The sequence below is a fragment of the Gymnodraco acuticeps genome, unplaced genomic scaffold, assembly GCF_902827175.1.
Source record: "Gymnodraco acuticeps unplaced genomic scaffold, fGymAcu1.1, whole genome shotgun sequence".
Classification (NCBI taxonomy): domain Eukaryota; kingdom Metazoa; phylum Chordata; class Actinopteri; order Perciformes; family Bathydraconidae; genus Gymnodraco; species Gymnodraco acuticeps.
In genome coordinates, this window is record NW_022990964.1 from 23,731 (window position 1) to 39,375 (window position 15,645).

The following is a 15,645-nucleotide window of genomic DNA, read 5'->3' on the forward strand; positions in this document are numbered from 1 at the left end:
ACCGATCAAACTATTAAGAGTGAATATTGGCCGATAATGACCGGCGGCCGATCTATCGGAGCCTCCCTAATTATTACCAGACATTTTGACCGGCAGGTTTTGAATGTACCGGTTTTTAATAAATGTTACCAGCTAAAAACCGGTAATTACCGGCTAACGGAAACCCTGGTTGGTATGTGTTTTTACTGGTTGATGTTGAATTGAATGCCTCTTTTCACTGTCACCTTGTGGGAATGCATCTTCCAATTCATTAATGAATAACGAACTGACTAAGGACATCATTTTGGGATCATTACTGAAACCCAAGTGGAAACATTTCCAACATGTCCCTAGTTGGACCACATAACTGTAAGGACTATGACACAGAACATACAATAACAAATAATAATAAATATACTCAAAAATGCACTCATTCGACTGCAAATCTCTGCCACTGCTGATGTTATATTGGAAAAATACAAGCCACAAATATCGTAAACTTCCACAAAATCCTTGCGAGTTGCAATATCAGGCAAGTATGGCAGGATCAGATCAGCTGCTCATCACTTGCCCCATCCTGCAGTCAGAAGCAAGTCGTGACATTATAAAACGTACAATGTTATATGTTTTTCAAAAAATCTCTCATCCCCAAAGCCACAAGAGATCTTTAAGAAACAGTCATAAATGTGCTCAGAAAATACGAGGCTGATGGGTCCAGTAGTAAAAAGTGAGCATGCACCAACATCGAGGAGCTAACGGCATTAGTAAGGAGTCAGACGGATTATCTGGAGTGTAGTTAAGTGTGCTTTACCAAAACATGGCTGCAGCTTTAGGTCTGACCTGCACCAGGATCTGACAGCAATGTTTCCATCGATGGCTTGCACCATGTCTTCACCATGTCCTCGGAGGGTTTCTGTGCTGTGGAGGACGTCCTGTCTTGTTCCTGTGCTTTAGACGCTGTGTCCCTGGGGTTACAAGGACTTGTATTGCACATTTACACTTCAATTGTTTATATAAATATGTTTTATTGTAAGTACTTCGATTGATTGATTCTTTATGAGAGTAGCTGTGGACAGACGGATATCCGGCAGAGATAACAGAAAAAAAAGAAAAAAAAGCTAGTGTTAGTTCAACGTTGGTTTAAATTGCAGATGAAGCAAAGTTTGCTTTTTCACTGATTGGTAAGGGATAATATGCAGCAAGCCAATATATTCAGATTTATTCAAACCACATTCATACATTTACTGTACATCTCAATAAAAAAAAGTGAATCCGAAAAAGTTTCATTTGGTCCAAAATATTTCAGTTACATTATAAGTGTCCCATCGTTCAGGTATTTAATGGACTCCATCTGCTGCGTCATCGCAAGAACTTCGTGAAATCCCGTGCTGAGTCCCGACATGTGCTGGAAGTACGCCTCCTTCTCCACCTGCACCGACAGATTGTTCACCCCGGCGTCTTTCAAAATGGCCGTCACCTGCCAATCACACAGACACAGAGCGATCAGAACTGACAATTGTGGGGGAAATTCCACACTTAATCACCTTCTGGTAAGAAAAGAACAAATATACAAGCTTAAACAAAAGTTGTGTTATTTAATAAAGAGTTATAGCATTTAACAAAATCAATCTAATTTCCAGCTGGAAGGACAGAACCTGCGTGCTTAAGAAATCTGACCAAGTTACACAGAAAAGCAATGACTTTATACAGGGAAGAGACACAGGAAGAGGATTCATTCAGCTAGGTGATTTACATTACAGTCTTGAGGGGCAGACAGAAGGGGAAGTATCGCATGTTAATTACAACCCTAACATCCATATGATAATTGCCTGACAGTGGTCAAGGCGACATCCTTCTGTCTGAGAACATTTTGTAGTCAGAAAACCTATATACATATTGAATTATTATAAATTCCCATCATAACAATTACCAATAATTTCTTAGCGATCTGCCTAAGGACATGACGTGATTCTACAGTTTGTACCGACCTGCTGAACGATCCTCTGTTCCACCACGTCTGCCATGATCTGCAGGTGGATGGTCCCCGCCACCATGTTGGCCGAGTGCCTCCAGAAATGAGCGTCTCTGTACGACAACACTCCTTCTATCTTCTCGATCTGAAAAAACAACCAGGGAAATTAACACCAGGAAAACTGCTGAGGGGCTGGAAACATATTCACTTTTGCCAAGGCATTTGATAATGCTCAAGCACTTTCTTGAATCTCAATGCAAGTCTGTCATTTATGTCAGGAAATAGTCATTTGTTTCAGAGAAATGGAAAATGTAGATCACGTACTAACGGTCTATTTAACTTAATGTCTTCACTGTTGTCTGATAAGTTAGTCCCATGTTCTGAGACAAATCCAAAAGCAAATCCTAATACTATGCTAATTATTTTAGCTCAATTACAATTGAACCATTGGTGGCTGAGGATAACGTGAAGTTAGTTCATACTTTGATCCAGGAGCTAAATTGTTGACATTATGGTAATGTTAGTAAGAGTGCTAACGCCATTACAATAAGAATAGGAATAACCTTTATGGAAATAACATCTAACTTTACGTTCAAATATAATGGCTAAAGTTTGCTAAGCCAAATTAATTCAACCACATCAGGTTAGTTAACAATCCTAAGAAGTCAACTCCTTTAATAATATAGATCACATGTGTCAAACTCAAGGCCCGGGGGCCAAATCAGGCCCGTGGTGGATTTCATTTCGGCCCACAGGATAATTTCTAATCACTATTCGATCTGGCCCGCCGGTATATTGCACGCACACCTTCACTCCATCCTGAGGGTCTCCTCAGCTCAGAGCCTGAGCCCAAACATTGATGACCTTGCACCCAAGATGAGATGCCAAGTATCTGAACTAGCATCACAGAGCAGCACACTGAGTTTAATGGATGTTTCCTTCTGCACTTTCTCTCTCACGACAACAGGGCAGGTTTGTTTTTTCTTTGAGGGAAATAGTTTTTTTGAAGCTGTTGGAAAAATATAATCATAAGAAATGACTCCGGAGAAGCTGCAGATAGAGCCATAAGAAATGAATGCAACTGATAATTTAATGTTTAATGTTGTTTTTATAGGCAATAATTTAAGCTTTGTTAGTTCCAGGTTTAATATGTGCAATAAGTTCATTTCAATAAGTTTTGCAATAAACATTGAACCAGTCCAGGCCCTCGACTAGTACCCATTTTTAAATGTTGGCCCAGTGTATTTGAGTTTGACCCCCCTGCTATAGATAGATAACAGATTTGCCCCCAAAATCTGTACACTCTATTAAACATACAGTTATTCTGATGTGCAGTGAAACCACTATCTGTGAAAGAAAACTGAGATAACTTAGTCCTCATGAGTGTTTCCTCACCTTCTCCAGCGCACTGGTCAGCTCCTTCTCATTCTCTTGGGGATTCTCAGAAGAAGCACCTCGCAGGCGTCCTTCAGCAGAGGGATGACGCTGAGGAAGATGAGCACGGCGATGAAGAGCGAGCAGATTGGGTCCGCGATCAACCAGCCGAACTGACGGATGAGGATGGTGGAGATGATGACGCCCACGCTGCCCAACGTGTCAGCCAGGACGTGGAGGTAAACACCTGCAAGGAAAAAACTAAATTAATGTATCTCGCTACATCCTCCCTTTACAGTAAGGTATTTTTTTAGTGCATCAATGAAAAAACGCACCTCTCTGTTGATTTGTATGTGTATGCATTAGATTAATGCTCAATGCCAAATAAAGCGAGATGGTTCAAAAACAATACGTTGGCATGTGTTTTTACTGGTTAGTGTTGAATTGAATAGCTGATTTTACTGTCACCTAGTGGGAATGCATCTTAGGATCTTCCGATTAGTTAATGAATAAAGAACTGATATCATTTTGGGGTCATTACTGAAACCCATGGAGTGACCTATGGAAACATTTCCAACATGTCCCTAATCGGACCAAATAACTGTTAGGACTATGACACAGAAAGTACAATCAGAAAAGAAAAAGTGCACTCAATCGACTGCAAATCTCTGCCACTGCTGTGATCAACTGTGATCAACTAAATAAATGTATCTCGCTACATCTCACGTTACAGTATGTTTTTTAGTGCATCAATGAAAAACGCACATCTATTCTTTTATTTGTATTTATTTTGTATTTTTCGGTTTTTAATTCATTATTATTATTTTCTTTGGTGTTTTTTGCTCTTTATCATGTGAAATGTATCAGGATGTGCAAGCGATACCATGCAGTGACCAATGTTCCAGTTCTTGTGAGAGTGGGGGGATTCTGTTTGTTTTCTTATATGCAGTAGTGCAACTTCCTGTAATAAGAAAACCAAAACCAGGAAATGTGAAACATGGTTGTATTGTCTGTTAAATCTGCACTCCTTAATAAAAAAACAAAATACAGTCCACAGCAATTAACATTAGCCCCTCTTCACTCAAGCTGCTTAAGGTGCTTCTTTGTAGTGCAAGGAGATGTATTCTGCTTCAATGGATTTCAGACTCTGTCCCCACGGTTCCGCATTGGATTCAAAGTGTTATGGAACTTATTCCTTAGACGCTATACGCTTCTGGCTCAAGGACAAACCCTTTAACTTTTTTCACATAAGGAACCCTTTTCTGGACTGTATTGGAGATGAGGGGGCCCAAGCCCTCCGAAGTGGTCTCTACTAGGGCTGCACGATTTGGGGAAATAATCTAATTGCGATTTTTACGACAGATATTGCGATTCGATTTGGGATATTTGTTTTTAAGCGACCCAGCGGAAGTTTATTGTAAAATGCGGCCATATCTCCGGCTAGGAAGGTCGTATCAACATGCATATATATTTTTTGGAAAACGCACCTCTCATGTTAGCGTTCATGCCTCCGCCTCCGCCCCCGGAGCCGTGGGAGTTCCCGTGTCCTCCGTGCCCGCCATGAGAGTTGCCGTGGCCCCCGTGAGAGTGGCCGTGCTCGCTGTGGGAGTGGCCGTGGTGAGAGTTACTTTTTTCTTCATGTGACGAGCAGCTTTTGCCGCCGTGGGAGTGAGCGTGACTGAAAGCGCAGATCCCCACCAGGTTCACCAGCAAGCCTCCGACTGACACCGGCTGCAGGAGAAAAACACACAGAGTTTAGACTGAATGGTGTCTAGTGACTTACTGAAAGGACATTAATAACTGATGGCATTCAGTTATTAATTAGCTAATTTTATTTCATTTAAAAAATCCCTCAAAACTCACTTTTTCACTCTAGCCTTCAACTCCTAATCCACTAACCACTCACCCTTATTCCACCTAGCTTAGCACTTTTTTACTCGTTATTTTTCTTCTTTACTTGCTTGTAAAGCGGTTTGAGCACCAGGAAAAGCGCTATATAGATTACATGTATTATTATTATTATCATCATTTGATTACAGGGCTTGGTTGAATTCTTAATGCTGATTGGTCCATTTTGAACTTGCTCTTGCTAGCTGATCGCTCTGATCACTATGTGCAGTCTTATCAATCCACAGAAAGCCGACAGGTTCATTTAATCTTAGCAATGGATAGCAAAACACATTTTCTCCTCAACAAAACAGTGACATTTTTTAATTTTTATATTAATTGTTATGTGTTGAGAGCACAAAACTACTAAATACTTAAAATAAAAAGCAATACTACTTCAGGTGTTTCTTGTGCATTTCGGTTAATAGAATCATCTGGAAAGGGCTTTGAATCAGACACCTTGTATTGAATCAGGACATAACATGAATATTACATCAGCAGGTCGTAGGTGCAGTTTACTCACAGTCAGCATGTCAGTGTTTATATTGGGAGGATCCAACACACGGGTGACTGACTCCACAAAGACAAAGAAAGCGATGACCATGAGAAACAGGCCGTTGATGAATCCAGAAAGTATTTCCACACGACCGAACCTGCAGAAAAACAACAGTCCACTTTTAGACATCCAGCTGAATTCTCTAATAACTCCCATCAAAGAGCTTCCACATGTTGTTGAAGGACGTTGTTGGGAAAATACTGAATGTACTCTTCCAATATCAGAGTTCACATGATAACCCTACGTAGCTGTGTACATGACGGATGATGTATAATTACCTAGAAGAGCATCAGGACTGTTTTAGGCACATGATAGCTATGTGATTAACATGATGATTCAGCCTCTATGGAGATAGACATATGGCAAGCATGCTCATTTCTGACGTGGAGCGAATCTGAACTGAACATTGAATACTGCTTTCTATTCCTCCATCTTGTGACTGTGTAACTCCCTCTCTTGGATATCAGCATGTGAAGGACACTGTTCAGGAACTAGTTGATGCTCTGTATGTGATGACTACTTCCATTCTGGAGAGGATCATTATTAAAATGTTTAAGTATTCAGAAAAAGTCTGAATTTTGTGAAAAAAAAACAATCAGATTTTCAGAAAAAGTCTGAATTTTGAGATTTAAGAAAAAGTCGGAAATTTGAGATTTTGAGGAAAAAGTCCGAATTTTGAGATTTTGAGGGAAAAGTCAGAATTTTGAGGAACAATTTAAAAAAAGTTTGATTTAAGAAAAGATCAGATTTTGAGAAAAAGTCCGAATTTTGGAGATTTTGAGAAAAAGTCCGATTTTTGGAGATTTTGAGAAAAAGTCCGAATTTTGGAGATTTTGAGAAAAAGTCCGAATTTTGGAGATTTTGAGAAAAAGTCAGAATTTTGGAGATTTTGAGGAAAAAGTCAGAATTTTGGAGATTTGAGAAAAAGTCAGAATTTTGGAGATTTTGAGGAAAAAGTCAGAATTTTTAGGAAAAAGTCAGGATTTTGAGATTTTGAGAAAAAGTCAGAAGAGACGTTTACCCGTAGGAGAAGATCCTGGTAGCTTTCCAGCGAGTCATGAGCGCAGCGAACAGGCCGAGCACCAGAGCGGAGCAGTCGAACAGCATGTGGAAGCCGTCAGAGATCAGCCCCAGACTGTTGGTCCAAACGCCGTAAAACAGCTCCACGAAGGTGAACGCCTGGAACAGCACACCTCACGTTTACTCAAAATACACAAACTGTACACACTTATCCTAAACTGGAAAAAGCTGGTGTCCTGTATAGTATAACAAAAGGTTTATTAATGTTGAAATGTAAGTAATATCTTCTAACTGCTCCAATTTTGTATATTCAACATCCATATGTCCTTAAGCAGGATCTGCACAACCAGAGGGTGTTGATTTACAGAAAATTCAACAAAACAATTGTCAAATTGAAATATCTAGAGTCATAAAATGTCAGCTTTTAAAAGTAAATAATGTGTGTATTTCTAAAATGTTAATTAATGTTGATGTGTTTAAACAGCCTAAATTCCTAGAGGTAGCTACAGAGTTTAGCAGAAACAATTTTTTCCTTTTAGTTTGGAAATATAATTGTATACCACTTCTATCACCAAGATGTTGTAGGAGTTTGTGGGCGGCATGGCTGTCATTTTGAATGATTAATCTTTATTGATTAGTTGACATTAATATAGTTAGAACACTGCAGGAATCTTAAAAAAATAATTAAAAGTAAACTATTTCTAATGATTATGCTGTTAATGTTATTGTTTTCTTAATGCTTGATTAATTTCTGTTATCTTTGTATTCATGCAAATGCCGTCTTATTAATTATTAATCTATATTGAACAGAAAGTACGTTTTTCCTGTATAATAATACATTTATTTGTATTTTGTAAGCACTTTTACAGGTGCTCAAAGTCGCTTTACAGAGATGGTGAAAAGAAAAGAACAACAAATAAATATAGTTAAAGTCAAATTAAAATCAAGCAATACAAAAACAATCACACATTAAAAGCCAGATCGAAGAGGTGAGTTTTTGTACGTTTTTTGAAGGTGGTGAGGTCAGTGCACTCTCTGATGGGTTGTGGGAGTACATTTTGATTGTCAAATTAAATGAAGAAGAAGTGAAAGTATAATGTCTAATAAAAAATAAAATATAATTAAAATATTTGTACAAAGATAGAGTTTTAATTTGCCAATTTGAAATGTATTTTTAATAAATTCCCCTTCACCATAATATGCTCGATGGTTAGTCCTAGTTCAGTTGTGAGTTTTCTCTTCCTTACGCTGTACGTACCAGGTTGAGACACAGGAAGTAGAAGATCTGCCTGGAGTCGTACTCCTCCAGGATTTGCTTCAGGGAATCTTTGATGAAGCGGGGGATCGACTGCGATGTGTGCTGCAGAGCGTCGCCCATGAAGTTGTACAGGGGGGTCCCTTCAGGAGAGTAGCCCACCAGGGTGCCCTTCTGACCTTTCCTTGAGGGGGACGAGAGAATACTGGACGCTGCAGAGGGATGAGAAAGGAGAATAGATACATTTAAAAGGTCCCCTATTATACTGTTTTTCATCAATATATTACAGGTCTCAGATATATACAGAACATGTCTCTGAAGTGTTTGGCTCCAAATACCTAACAGATCATTGCAGCATTACCCATAATCCCCTCTGTTTCAGCCCTGTTTCAAAAGTGCTGATTCTCTGGCCGTTTCTCAATGTCGAGTACACCTGCTGCAGAGCCACTATTTCAAGTATACTACGTCATTGAGTGGCGCCGAAGGACTGTTTGAATGCATGTTAAATGCCCAGCATTCAGCGCCACTCGATGACGTAGTATACTTGAAATAGTGGCACTGCAGCAGGTATACTCGACATTGAGAAACGGCCTCTGTCTGTTACTTTAGATGAAAACAAGGAGCCCCTCCCCACGCCCCTCTGAGAGATATTTGGTTAAAAAGAACACAATGGTGCTCTAGGAGGAGATTCAGGTGATAGGGGGGGGGGGGTTACCTTGGTTGCTGATTGGCTAATGGTTACACGAGCCAACACATCGTTATGACATCATAAAGTGGCCAAAATCTGACAGTGGTTTTATAGAAATGGATCAGGACAAAAAGAGAGAGAATCTTTTTTCCTGAAACTTCCAGAGTCTCTTTCCACAGAGGGGACACATGTTGATGAAGAAGAGACATGAACAAGTGGATTTTGCATGATAGGTGACCTTTAACTTGAAAATATGCACAGAAAGCACAAGGAGCTTCAGGGGGATTGTGTAAAAACGAAATACCTCAATAATATCACTTCCCTATTTGATTACTTTTCTTAAAACCCATCGTTGTTTTGTTTTAAAGGCTATGTTTAAGCATGGAAAAAAGCTTTTATCTTGTTAAATATTAGCTGGAACTGTTCTTTCAACGACAGATATGTAGACATTCTATAAAGGTTCAAAATTCATGTTTCAGTTTGTATTCATTGCCGTTTTCTGAAATATTATGATTACATATGCAAATGCATACTTTATATGAATGGAGGAGACTACAGATACAAATAGACAAAGTTACACATATTTGTTAAAGATAACAATATGTATACCTGTAGGGTCTTGATTTAAGCTTTTGAGTCTGAATGTTGATATCAAATAAGAAAATCAGGGCTGGTAATGTGCAGCAAAGAAGTGGAATGATCGAAGATGAGGTTTACAAGATCTATTACTATTTAGACTCCTTAGAGCTCTCGTCCCGCAGCCGTTACTTACACATGATGAAGAAGATGGCGCTGACAATGACTCCCCCCGACAGCACGTGCTCGGTGCTGACCTGCTGGGGGGGTTTGCTCATGGAGCGCAGCTGGTCGGTGAGCGGGTGGGTCCAGAAGTTGGCCAGCAGCAGGGCGCTGAGGAAGAGGGCGATGGCTCCGTAGCGGGCGCACCTCGGCGCCTCCATCTTGGTGTTGCAGATGGCCTCCACGTAAAACTCCAGGATCATCACGGAGAGGATGATCATCCCGAACGGCAGGATGAGGGACGACCACGACTCCACTTTACTCTGGGGGGGTAAATAAACGCTTAATTGTTCTAAATTAAATTAGACATGGACCTCCAGGGTTACTCCAAACACCAGTTAGTCGCCGTGATCAGTCAAACTAAGCGGTGCATTCTTCGCTAGATTCATAAGTACAGTTGTCATAAATCAACTTTAATTTAGTAAAATAACGCTCCTCTGCCTTTGTGAAAAGCTTCTCTCTGTAAAGGTATTTATCTTGCGCTTTTACAGCTGACAGACGACCTTTGAGAGCTGATATTATAGGCTGTGAAGATGGCCATGCCGTCCCAGAACGCATAGCCGTTCCAATTTATTTTATACAGTAAAGTTCAAGTAATTTAGGAAATCTTACTGGTTGGGTCATTAAAATTGTCATTTAACTTTATGGTAAACTGAACAAGTGTCTTTAAAAGTCTCTGAGATTTGAAAGGCTACATTGAACTCTCCATATAAACAAGAACAGCTCATTATTGCTGTGTCTCAATTCTCACACTTAGGTTAAACTGCCATGTCGTATACTCTTAACACAGTGTGGGGATTTTGACCGGGATGACTTTGCAGTTGGTAGCTAGCTAGTTAGCATCATTTGCAATACCAAATGATTAGACTGCTCAATTAACACAGTAAAAACCACAATGGCTGCTTTCGAAACAACAGTATAGTGGTACGTTTATTCAAGAGAAGGGTCCAGCGTACTCAACTTATTGACCGTTATGAGTAAATCCATTTGGCTTTGTGATGCCAAAGGGGACAACAACGGACTTTGATGCATGTTCAGATTTCTCATGTTCTGTTGACTCACTTCTGTAGTCGCTGAGAGCACGATAACCCAGGGCAGCAGCACCACAGCAGAAACCAGGTTGTCCAGAGCGTAGAGGCGTTTGGCTCCACCGATTTCCACTGACAGTTTCCTGGAGGCCGTGTGAAACGCCACCTTCAGACACAGGGAGGCCACCAGCAGAACAACTCCACCCTGGTGGGAGGAACGTGATGTTAGCAGGCAGAGATACACTTAAAATGCTTCTATAGGCAGCATTTAATGTGTGCTTCGCTTACTTTGTGATCTGCAACCCCTAAAAAGGCAATGGCGGTGTAGAGGAAATGAGTCAGCGTGCTGTCATGGTGACCCTCAGCTGGTTAGAAAATGAGTCAAGGAGAAAACACTACAAACAGAGAAGTAGGATGACGAACAGAAGAAGATCAGGTCAATGACTATTCTGAATAATTAGCAAAGGATACGGTGCTCGGCCATCTTTGCCATGAGATCGTCGTTGTCAAAGAGGAGGAGGCAGATCACGGCGATGATGAAGAGAGCAGCGCCTCTGGTCTGAGAAAAACCACAGAAATGCAAATTACACACTTCTATACAGTTTCATTTCACTCAGGGTCAAAATAACCCACGCTTTCTTATCCACAATTGTATGACTCTTAACTCCAGGGAATATAAAAGTGTTTTTATCTTAATTGTATGTTTAATTCACCACTTTGATCTTGAAATGTTCATTTAATGGTTGTTTCTTAAAATATGACCTCTTCTTCCTATTCTGTATAGGAATGTATTTTTTTGTTGACCTTCAATGGCCTTACTATGCCATTGAACAGATCTTATCAATTATCTTCATCTGAATAATGGTTAAAAAAACTAAAATAGGACACACGTTGAAAAAAATAAACGTTCAACTGAAGTTTTTCTTGTTTTTATGTTGCTTGAACTGAAAATATCTGACACTATAATAAATATTGAGAGTAAAATACAGACATGTTTTCATTTAGCCCTCGTACCTTGGATGGCCCCCCTCCTGTGCCTGTGAACAAAACACCGAGAAGAGCAATGACCACCACATCACTGTGCTCAAAAAGCAACAGCGTCCTGCAAAGGACACAAAGCAGAATTCAATATTAATACGTTTATTTATTATAGCACCTTTCACAGAAATAGATTTCACAAAGTGCTTCACAGTACAAAGTTAAAATTAAGACCACATAAAGATGAATAAAATAACCACATGAGGCATATGTTTAAGGTCAACATAAAAACAAAACAGACCACGTGGAGCCCTGAAAGGAACAAAAATAATCACACCCTATACACAAAAGAGTTTTAATTACGACACATCCAAAGACATAAAACACACAGCTGGGTGAGTCCATAAAAACTCACCAAGAACCACCATGTCATGGATTTTCTGAAACTATCCATGGAAAAAGTTTTCAATAAAGTCATGTGGCCTTGCCAAAACTATAGCGCTCATCCAAATACCTTTGCAGAAGTGGTAGTAATAGATTTGTAAGTTTGTGTATTCTAACGAAGGAGTAATATAACATATTTTGACTCATCTGTAATGTATATTAACACATTCCTTTCTAAAGAAATACAAAACATATTTCAATAAGTTAAGCTTCAACGCTATACTTAGTAAGATCTGTCACACATTTTGTATGCATGACCAAATACATTCAAGGTGTGATAGAACGGTATGAATATACTACACAGGTTAAACATTACATTTCAGGAAAGTCAAAGAACTAATGAAAAACTGGTATATGAGGTATAAAAAAGGGTGAAATGTAGTTTTTATTATATATATTTTAAAAAATAATTGGAAATCATTCTCCGGTTTGCATGGATGTTCAGTAATTCCATCTGATCTAATTGAAAAATAAGCAGTGCCAAAAATGTATAAGTAACCAAATTGTTGGCAAGGTAAACAGATTTTCACTTGTCTTTTTAAAATAAAATATATGATAACATCTGGGAGGTCTTGATGTGGAATGGCGCAGTTAATGCCACACACATATGTTCATGCACACAGCAGTGTTGTCTGGAATTGCTGTAAAAAAAAACAACACACATTTACGGTGACAGCTTACCTCAGAGGTCCACAGAGAGTTAGCCCGAAGAAGCCCAGGAGGGAAATGATGCAGCTGAAAACGGCATGCTTCAGTAACTTTATCCACTAGAAAGAAAACAGAGTACAAAGAGAAATCATCATTATGGCAGGTCAACAAAGTGACTTTACGGAGGCATTGATACAATGTCTTTTAACATAAAGCTCAATCTTGTAGTTTCGTAAAGCACTACATACAGAGGCCGACAAGTGCAAATGTATCACAACAGTGACAGTCGGCCAACTTTTTAGTATCCCTGTTTACGTAGTTTTTTTAGCTTCTTGCACAGTTTTCTTGATGTAGCGTCTTCAGTAAACGCTGCGCATGTTTTCTGGCACATTTGTGTTTCTATATTTGCATTGTTTGTGTAACTACAGCATGTTTCCCCTAATAGAGGGTGGCATTTGCACAGAGGACTTAAAGGTTTGACAAACATTTAAATCATGTGGAAAATGTAGGAAACCATTGTTATGAGCCACAGAGAAAAATAGGGAATTGTTCTCCTAAAATGAAACAATAGATTAGATTAGATATACTTATAGAAAATAAACAAATACATTTATATACACATTAGAGCTGGATCGTGCACAAACAGAAGACGAAGAAATCCCACTCACTTGTCTTTTTGAGACGACTTTGCCAGAGGAGAAGGGCTTTTGAAAGAAAAGCAGGATAACAGCACTCCTAGAAAAGGAAAAGGATGCTTACATACATGTAGTAAAAATTATAAAAAGAATTACCAAATTTGATGACATTGATGAAATGAAATATAAGCAACTAATAGGCTACTTACCCTAATTTTAGTATAAAGATGAACTGGACAATGTGGACAACTTTGAGGATATCATAAGATTCAAATATCCCAAGAGCCTTGAGGACCTTCGTGACGATCAGTAAAACTATATATCTGGTTAACCTGAGGAGGAAAATAAAGATGTATTAGTTCTTGAGAGAAAAGATTGAACATTCGTTGAGTTTTGGCACTATTTTATTTGGAGGATTTCTAAAAACAATAAAAATAAGGCACTTTTTGAACATTTCATCTTATGAACAGGTCACAGTAAAAGCACAATATACACATATAAACTGGAAATTGAGCATAATAAGGCCCTTTAAAACATTGTTCAACAACCTCCTCTCTCTTCTAATCTATTATTGACATCAACATTTCTCAAATACTTGTTTTTATTTACAAGATAGTGTCAAGTGAAGAGAATATTCCTGAGCATTTCAAACCTAGTTTTAAAAGTGAAATAACAGGTAGATTTTAACTTCAACCTTCAGATCTTCATCCACTCAACCAAATTATGAAATGGCTTTTCCTGCCTGACATAACACTGTTCTGCTGTAAAATGTTTCAGAGATCATGGATGAGATCAAAACAGATACATACCTAGAATTGGGCACCTCGACCATGCCCAGTTTCCCCCCTGAGAGTACATTGCTGCTGTATTTATCTTCCATCTTAAAGCTCCAGTGAAAGTCCAGTTGAAGTATTTAAATCCCCAATACCCTAAACATTACCTTAAAAGTAATTAAACCGCAGCCAATTTACTGGTAAAGAGTATAGCCATTCTTCCGTTAGCTTTTAATCATTCTTTCGTTAAAACGTAACAGTTAGTTTGTTAAATTAACTGTAAACAATCAGCTGGTAGCTTCTTAGTCTGTTAGCTTGCTAGCTAGCCATCTGTTATGCTAGCTAAGATTGTATCCAAAGTTATTAGCTGCGACTCGTGCTGCGCGTGCTGTGTCCGTCTTATGAACACATGCAGTTGCTTAGTAAGAGGTAGGACATTAATAATGTTAAAACTGAGCTGACAGCTTCAATAAATAGGGTAAATTATCCGAGCTGGACAAAAAGCCACAGCATTTCCGGACACGGTAGACAGGTCCACGTCACGTCACGGGTATGTGTTTGTGACCGTTGCTGCTGCGCACTGATACGCAGACGATGACGATGAGGACATACAAGTACAACTTATAAATGTCCTGAAAAGGGTGCACAAAGAAATGTAATACATGTTAGTAAGCTTGTAATAAAAAAATGTTTTAAAAAAATTGCTCCAGCTTTGCAGCAAAAGGGCGCAGGAACTGCACTTAAGAAAAAAGTTTGCCTGAATTAAATGTTGTGTTTTATTTTCTTGTCATAGAGAAATGTTTATTGATTGGGATAAACCCCTTGAGATGCACCATCTCGTTTTCAAGGGGGTCCCGACAATAGCAACAACTTACAGACATACATAAACAAAAAGACAAAATACTCAGAGAGTAACAGAATGCGTATGTTAAAAGAAACACAAAATCACTTCACACATCTCCTAACACTTCCCCTGGTGGTTTGACTACGTTAATAACATCTGTGTAAGGTATAAAGGCTTTGGCATCAAGGATTTTTTTTTATTGCATTTCTTAATTTCAGTGGATATTCTTTAAGCAACTTTTTATGTTTTTATTATGTTTTATGGCCAGACAGCCCAAAATGTACTACGAGAATGTGGATCCGAACCCACGTGACGTCTCACAGTGATTTAGAAGTGGACTATGGGCTCAGAACAGTCTGCTTTAACCACTGAGCTATGCAGCAACATGATCAGCAAGGATTGATTTGAACTTACTCGATTACATGACCTTTTGTTTGGTCCCTTGGAGGTAGGGTGGTCTCCTTTAGGCTGGCAAGGACACAAGATATTTCAAAACATGAAAACTCCGTAAGTAATATATTTCATTCTTATTTTTATCACTTACTTTTTTTGTTTTAGTAAAAACATTTTTTTAATATATATAAAACATCTTTATATAATTGTTTTCAAGTTAGTTTTTATGATTGTATTATGTAATACATTATTATTTTTTAAATTTATTTAATTTAATTTATTTTAAATGTATTTTTGTATTCGTATTTAATTATTTTAATTGTGGGGGGAGGGGCGTCCCTAAGGCTGTTAAAGAATCTTTAGCATTTATATT

General features: G+C 38.7%; 1 protein-coding gene across 1 annotated transcript; it reads right to left on the reverse strand.

Annotated features, from left to right (window-relative positions):
• Positions 1-1,176: 1,176 nt before the first annotated feature.
• slc30a5 (solute carrier family 30 member 5) lies at positions 1,177-14,597 on the reverse strand. Its single transcript, XM_034235202.1, is given in 17 exon segments — positions 1,177-1,456; positions 1,968-2,096; positions 3,347-3,384; positions 3,387-3,572; positions 4,813-5,056; positions 5,736-5,865; positions 6,790-6,947; positions 8,047-8,255; positions 9,504-9,792; positions 10,592-10,762; positions 10,846-10,922; positions 11,029-11,116; positions 11,572-11,659; positions 12,661-12,746; positions 13,296-13,362; positions 13,472-13,594; positions 14,072-14,597. Coding segments are annotated over 17 exon segments (2,325 nt in total). The 5' UTR covers positions 14,143-14,597; the 3' UTR covers positions 1,177-1,285.
• Positions 14,598-15,645: the final 1,048 nt, after the last annotated feature.